Source organism: Haemaphysalis longicornis, unplaced genomic scaffold (genome assembly GCF_048455015.1).
Source record: "Haemaphysalis longicornis isolate Haplotype H1 unplaced genomic scaffold, Haemaphysalis longicornis Haplotype H1 scaffold_6, whole genome shotgun sequence".
NCBI lineage: Eukaryota > Metazoa > Arthropoda > Arachnida > Ixodida > Ixodidae > Haemaphysalis > Haemaphysalis longicornis.
Window position 1 is genome coordinate 65,925,010 of NW_027526407.1, and position 7,607 is coordinate 65,932,616.

Sequence of the window (7,607 nt, forward strand, 5' to 3'; positions counted from 1 at the left end):
TCACAAGAACAAGTTTAGTCAGCGAAGAGCAAATCTGCAGCTTGCCACGGACTTGCGCCGCGGATCTACTACAGGGGTGTCGAAGAAGTTCACTGGATTTTCACCTTGCTTGTCACAAACTGGTATCACAAAGACGCCGAAAAGCAGCAGTTGAAGGATCTCATTCCTGATCACCCTGCTTGTCAGTTTGCTATGCTACAAGCATCTGTTGAAAGGGTGTCCGTGAAGCATAAAACCATCATACTTTTGTGCACTGTCTGTAGGCTTCCAGTGCCTTTAAAATCTGGAAGGTTCCAAAATGCTCAACTTGGAATTACACTACATAACAGGACCACATAGAAGAGACAACAAAGCGACGAAAGGTCATCATTGTCCTTTTTGCGGTGTTGTGTTTGGCGGTATATATTTAGGATGAGCCTCTTATGCAGCGCCAAAAATAAGCATTTATTCTGTCAAGCTTTTACCGCTGTTAATAAAAAACGGGTTGTAAACCGAACTAAAGCAATTTGCAAGTTCTTTTGTGCACTGATGATATTTCAAATGCCACTTACGACTACGCTACCATAACTAAAGAGTGAGTATAGGAATGTCTAGAGAAATGAAATGATTCCCTTTCGGGTGCGACGTCGCTTTAGTAGAATCAAGTACGATTACATTTTATTGCTTATTTATTCGCCCTTAGCTCTAAGACACGCACTGCACTCTATAGGCTAATCAATAGAGGTTCCATATTCTACAGTGACGAAGCTTAGACAGCTCGTTCGCTTGGGCAGGGTCGCAGTTTGAAAGTTGATCTTCGTAATCCGGGAAGTTGTAAAATGGTACGTTGTGCCTGTGAAAAAAGAACAAATACTGTTAATTCACCCGTGCTCTTACCACGAGGACAGTGTAGTAGCAACTTAGCTCACCTGTAAAATTCGGAAAGGTCTTCGTTAAACATACGATATATGAAAGAATTCTGTGCCGTGTTCGTCTCGTCGCAGACAGCCTAGTGTATAAGCAAATAAAATTGACAATTCATGATTTCTTTAATTGGTCTTGATTTTAATTCAGGCACTTACCATCATATGAGCCGCGTAGAACGCTTGCTTGGTGTTGGCAGGGAAATTGCGATGCAGGCTGAAATTTAACGCACTATAACCGGATGCCTCGAGAGTGGTCTTGAAAGCCTGTATGCACAAGAAAGACAAAGGGCTGAGCTCATGGTAGGGCAGTGACATGATGTTTTACGCTAACGTTGGTAGCTTCATCGGTAGCGTAAATCCTATTCTTGGAACATGCTGGTGTTAAACTTTTAATAAAAAAACTGATGAGCGTGAAATACATCGGGAGTGTAACGTGCTATTGCTACGCATTTGAACAAGGTATAGATGACAGGCAGGTACCCTTGATCTACATAGTTACCAGACAGAGAAGACTCTGAAGATTGCAACCAGAAAATAATAAAAGCTTGCCTTGCCATAAGGCAGTGCACTTGGGTAGTAGTGAAGGCGTGCAATAGACGTTTCACCTGTTTGCGGGATATGTGAACCTATGAACGGCTGCGTAGCGGCCTTATGTGGCACAATTTAATCCAACGGTCGATGTTTTTGTTTCTGCCGACGAAAAGGGGGCTATAGCCAAGCTTTTATTAGACGTTTGTCGGCCATTCATCTACTGAAGTTTATTTTAACTCTGTTAGACGTTTCTCTTACGTGCTCGCGAAGTCTTAATATAAGTTTACGTACAGACATGACGGCAAAAGCAACTTTCTCTGGTATATAACTGGCCTTTGGTAACTCAATCAGCTTCATTCCAGCCATGACAGATGTTTTTTAACCGGAAAAGAGCAAGGAATATATAAAAACCTTCAAAGCCGGCGCTGCAGCGCCGTAGGCCAAATATGGGCATGGGTGTCGTACCACGAGCCAAGATATAATTATGAGTGTGTTGACTGCACTTTAGCATTGAAGCGATATGATCAAACTTAACTATGGGCTTCACTACAATCGCACAGTAATGGTTCTTGGTGGTGCCGCTAATACCACAAACAATATTTCGTGACGTCATAGATAAGTCGTCGGAAATAGAGTGTCCGGGGAGTATTTCCTGGTTCATCTTTTTTTTATTATATCTCCAATATTTGTTTAAAGTTTGCTGCAGAATTGCCGTCGTTGTGGAGACAAAGAGTATTTTTAAGGAAATGAAGACGTAGTTTTGTTTTCATTTCCCCTTTTAGACTCGAGACATGCTGCAACTAGTTCTTCGATTTGGCCGGTATGCTCGGGTTTCTCTGGGTTCAGGTGACTCTGGAGAGGAGTTTTCAATTCAGGTCCGTAAAGCCTTTTGAATTCTTCGTAGGGATTTTATTGCCCCCCGTGCGCATGCACGAGGTGATGTTCGGCTCTGAAAAATCGCGATAACTGCGTTGATGTTTTTCCTTCTAGGCAGCCCCTGAGAGAGACCGCTGATTGCGCTACTCGCAATCATAGCACTAAATGATGCCCGCAACGGGTTCGATAGTGCGGACAAAACAGTCTTTTTCGGCATCCGCCCGGCGTTATTTCTCTTCCGGCGTTGCTTCCGAACCCTCGTATAAAGCGGGACGCGTGTGGCGTCGTATAATCAGGAGTTGTATTACGTCAGATCGTTTATAAGCTTCTGGGAATGCTTCAGGGTTGAGGAACGGAAATAAAATATACGTAGGCAGCCAGCAAAGAAAACGACCCTTGGAGCGGAAACCCTGCCACGAAAGCTGACCCGAGGCGCTGCCGCGTTTATGAAAGCATGTGGTTCACGTTTCAGACTCGCCCTGGTGGAGTGCTTTTCGTGCCGGAAGCGCGTCGTTCATGCCCGCTCACTGCTATAGGGAACGTTCGCGGTACGCTCTCATGCTGAAGTTATGCAAACACGGGGTGTCAAGTTTTTTAAAGCGAATCTTTCAAGTCCTCGCTGATGGCGCCATTCACCCGAGTAAAAAGCACTGCAGAAAAGCCAAACTTACACAGTAGGTTTCACAAAACGACGACGATGATGATAAGCGAAGGCCCATAAAGCGCCTCAGGAACAAAATGCTCCCCGTGGTAAGAACTGAACTTGGGTGCCTTGCGCTATGAAGCCGGTGTCTCAACGAGTGTGCCATTACGACACGGTCGAAGCAGTTTGGATTTTGGTCTTTGGACTCAGGTTTCATAGAAAGTTCCGCGTTGTAGTAATCTTCCTCGTGGAGGGACAGACAACCGACTTTTGTGGAGTGCATTACCTCTAGCTCATATGAAAGCCAGCGTTTTATATAAAGGGGTACCGCAAAGAATTACTCAATAGAAAAAATCGACATAATTTTAATTTTTCACTAAAATTATCGGTTTGAAAGGTGGCGCCGCGTAGTGTCTAAACGCGACACTACCTCACGCGCCCCAACAATTACGTCGATTTGAACGCGTGATTCGAAAACCGCATAAAGGAATAGGAAAGGTTGCACATTATTGCTCTTTTAGTCAGAGACAGGTTTTTTGAAAGCCATTTAATTCTCACGTGCAATGAAAATTATGTTGCCGCACGGCTCATTCTAATGGTTGCCAGCAATCCTCTTGGCGGGGCACGGAAGCTACGTAGACCAAAAAATTCCGATTATGAATCTTCTAGGGCGCTATCAGCAAAACCGTTGCGGGTTAAGGTGTTTTAAGGGAGGCCCTTTCCTTCGTGCTAAAGAAAATATACTAGACAAAAATCGGTTTTCTGCCCGTTTAAGAAATGGGCTTCGATTTCTCGTTTAATAAAGTGAATTTTGTGTGAGCGTCTAGTTACTCGCTCGAAAATACACTGACACGGCTACAGGGAATTTTTACGGAACAGTAATTATTCGGCGTATAATGCGGGTCATTGCATAAACGTGGTTCTTAAAATGGGGGCCCCGCTGTATGTTACCAGACAAGTGTACACTTAGAAGCATAGGTATTTGTGCCATAAAAACTGCGTATATAAACGTGCCACAAAATAACTGTACCATATGGTGAAGAAAGAATTAGCACAAAGAATAGGAAATATGAACACGTGATCATGTTCTACCTAATATTATGCCATTGCCGTCTCCACTTGACAGTGGTTGAGCACTTGAAAAAGTTTCCATTTCGAATAGGGTATAGAAATGAGGAAGCTGATGTGCCAGAACTTTTAATCATCAAAGCAAAATGTGAATTCCGCAACATTTTGTACCGAATAGGAGCTCCGATGTTGTTTCGGTATGTTCTCGAGCACAAAATGATACTTATCAGTGTATAGCTTCTCCACATCCATAAGTAATGTCCGCCGTGCATCTACAGATGTGTTTCAGTGAATGGGAATGGGCTCATTGTGGACGTGGTATCTTTCAAGTGGATGTTGGTTGGTATGACGTCTCCGTGACGTCTATAGTGGCTGTTTTATGTTTACAAATCATCCGTGACCTGCGCTAAGCCAAATATAAGCACCTATAATAAGTGACATGTACAAAGTTCTGCCAATTTATTTTGTTACACATCGTGTATAGTATGTAATCTGTCCTGTGCCGTGAATTGCATGTTTTCTCGTTCTTGATGTGATATGCGGATTTATATATCTCGAGCTTCCTACTTTCGCATTGTTAATTTCTTTGTTATTTTTATTTTTTACGCACCTCTACGCCCTATTTGTGTATCTTGCGGCAATACTTGCACTTCTCTTTGTCTGGCCACCTTACTCAGTGCACTACACAAAGGTCTGCAAGTTATTCGTAGCTACAAAAATTGTTATTCCCGATTTAAAGGGACTCTGCAACACTTCTGGTAAACGCCTTCACTCTTACCGTCGCGCTTGGAAGCATTGCAAAAGCTTCAGTTATCGTCAGCACGGAATGGCACTGAGTGATTTGCTCTTCGCAGCAGATTCGCCTTCTGCTTCTTCTTTGCTTTTGTGGCAATTTAAAAAAAAAAGTGCTTACCGTATGCGTTTATGGCTTCAAAAAAAAAAAAAAAAACGGGCCAATAGCCGCTACATCGCTGTAATGACGTAATTCCAGCGTGCGAAGAACGCCAAGACCGGGAAAGAGAGAAACATTTTTTGAGCAAGCTTCAAAGCTATCTGATGGTCATAGAACAGTAACTTCTGGCCGAAGCACTTTGCAATCCCCTATTCTAAGAAGTGGATTGGTTTGTTGACAACGTTCCGAAAACATTTAGGATTTAGGAACAAGTTGAAAGAAGTGTTGCAGGGTCCTTTCAAGAAAAGAGTCACGTGTTCCAAAGACCGTAAACGGCAAGCTACTTTGCTGGTGGTTAAAATTCGCGCATTTTCACCCGACCCAAGTTACAAGGTATACTTACCGCGAAGGATGGAGCAAGCAAAAAGTTTTGTTTCATCGCTTGCGCGGCTATTCCCTCGGCGTCCTCCTGCGTCTCGCAAAATTAGAGACAAAAAAAAAAAAAAAAGCCGGGTTTGCAACTTGTTCCGCATTCGCGTCTCTTCGAGGGTAAAGATAAAAAAACGTGCGCTCACTTTGGTGGCGTCCGCGTTGGTCGATTCGAGGTACTGTTGTACGAGGCAATTTTCGGAGCGCGAAAACCCTTCCTCGTTCTCCGCGTTCCACCACTCTTCGTAGGCTCCTTTCTCGCCGAACACGGAGCCTGCGGCGAATGCGAGCGTGCGTCCGCAGCTGTGACAGCGGCACGACACTAGGCGATCGATGAAGAAACTAAGAGAGTTTTGTTTCTTATGTCGAATGCGGACGGCTCGTTTTTTTCAGCAGCCGGTTTCACAAATGCTGCTCGAAAGCGTGGTCACATCTGTCGTCCCCAAGGACACTTAAACGCTGCTGTTTTTTGAGTAAGTAGTGCGTACACAGCGAATGCTAAGCAGGAAAGAAGAACGCTTTCGTAAGAGGCGGGCGCCTTATACCCAGTCGCTGGCAGTTGTAAATTCTTCGCTGATACGTTTTTTTGCAAACCCATCCCTAGTTCACGCTGAAAGTTTACACGAATGCCCCATTTGGTGGACTATTTTGTTTAAAGCAAAGAGCGGCGACGAAACTTAACGACAGAGCGGCGACTATCTAGAAAACGAAGAAAAACGCATTTCGCATATGGTAGAGCTCGGGGTTATCTTGGAGAGGATGACCACATTTTTGCTGCTGCGCGGGCACGACTATTCAAAAGACATGCCGCGCCTCCCGGCATCGGGTGTTTTTTTGTTCTGTCTACCTCAGATGGCGACGCAGTTTCCCAGGCGGTCATCTTTTCGAGGATGGCAACGGGCCCTGCCCTGAAAAGGATGACGGGCCCTGAAAAGGATGACCGCATTATAACTCCGGTGCCACCTGGTGTACTACTTAAAACGAAGCACGCAAGGACCTGCGACCGGGCATTGCGTGTTTCTTATTCTGCATACCTAGGGTTGCTCGTTTTCAGGTTATATATTTTTTTATATTCGGGGAGGGGGGGGGGGGGGGTGAGTGTCGGGTGATATTTCAAAATGATAATTGGGTATCAGTTTTTTTTTTAGCAAACCGTTCCGAAATTCTCGTTTTTTCGGGTTATAGCTAGAGATGTACGAAGCAGTACATCTAGTTTATTTTATCAGGAGGTATCACGAGCTTCTTAACTTTAAAAGAGTTAAAATTGGTGTTTGTTTCAAGCTGGTAATCAGGGGTTCATCAGGGTTTTCTAGCAAATACTGTGCAAATTTTGGCGTTCGTTTCAAATTAATCAGTAATGATGATCGTAAAGACCTTGATGACCTCCAAAAAATGAAACATTTTATTCATAAAGAGCTGGTCAACGGCTTTTTACACATCCTTGTTTACATACACTATCATCTGTATGCGCAACACGTCTGTCTCCATTCCAGACCCGTCCGATCGTTGAACGTATCTCAGCTGGTATAAAGTTATCTCGGCAACACAGCTTCCATTAGCTAGGCACAACAATGTCAGTGCAGCATTTGCCAGTCTGCAGTAGCGGCGGTAGAGTCATGAATGAATTAATGAATAAGAATTTTATTGGCGCAGCAGCCAAATTTGGCTATAATGCACCAGACACAAGGTAATATATTACATTTGGACACACTACGGTAAAAAGCTCATGTAAAAATGATGTAAAGTGGTAGAGTCTAAGTTTCGGTAAAAGCTTGATTGCACTCAAAAATTTAAAAATAGCTCATTTAAAAATGACGTAACACGGTAAAATCATAGTTTCTGTAAATGCTTGGTTGCACTCAAAAACTTAGAAACCTTTTCCAAGGGAACGACTAGTTTGATTCACGACGCTTGTTTTCGTAACTAGGACACTCCTTAAGTATGTGTGTATTATTTTAAGGAGCTTCCCACATTGCTCACATTCTGGAGGGTCTTCTCCTAGCAATAGGAACTTGTGGGCCAAGCGCGTGTGCCCAATTCTTTGGCGACATAACACCACCTCTCCAAATCTTTCTTTATGTCTGCAGCTCTGCCACTCGCTCAGGTGCGACTTCACAAGGTGGAGCTTGTTTTCATTTAGTTCTGTCCATTCAGACTGCCACTTCTTCGTAATTTATAATTTTAGTCTGCCAATACTAAGTGAGTTCGAAGCTGTGTTTGTGGCGCTTGCTTCCAGCAAGCTCTTATTAAGAACGGCGGACTG

General features: G+C 43.8%; 1 protein-coding gene across 1 annotated transcript; it reads right to left on the reverse strand.

The window, feature by feature from the left end:
• Positions 1–471: 471 nt before the first annotated feature.
• LOC144141615 (uncharacterized) lies at positions 472–6,109 on the reverse strand. The gene is made up of 5 exons (XM_077673158.1): positions 5,491–6,109; positions 5,319–5,384; positions 1,062–1,169; positions 909–988; positions 472–832 (listed from the first exon to the last, which is right to left on the reverse strand). The coding sequence occupies exons 2-5, from the start codon at positions 5,352–5,354 to the stop codon at positions 715–717; spliced, it is 342 nt and encodes a 113-aa protein (XP_077529284.1). The 5' UTR covers positions 5,355–5,384; positions 5,491–6,109; the 3' UTR covers positions 472–714.
• Between the last annotated feature and the right edge of the window lie 1,498 nt (positions 6,110–7,607).

What these genes read in the sequence shown, in the direction of transcription:
- LOC144141615 (XM_077673158.1), bottom strand. Translation starts at nt 5,354, where the DNA reads ATGAAACAAAACTTTTTGCTTGCTCCATCCTTCGCG. An exon ending in TGCTTGCTCCATCCTTCGCG is followed by an intron (nt 1,170 to 5,318) that starts GTAAGTATACCT and finishes TTGTGCATACAG; the next exon opens with GCTTTCAAGACCACTCTCGA. An exon ending in GACCTTTCCGAATTTTACAG is followed by an intron (nt 833 to 908) that starts GTGAGCTAAGTT and finishes CTTTTTTCACAG; the next exon opens with GCACAACGTACCATTTTACA.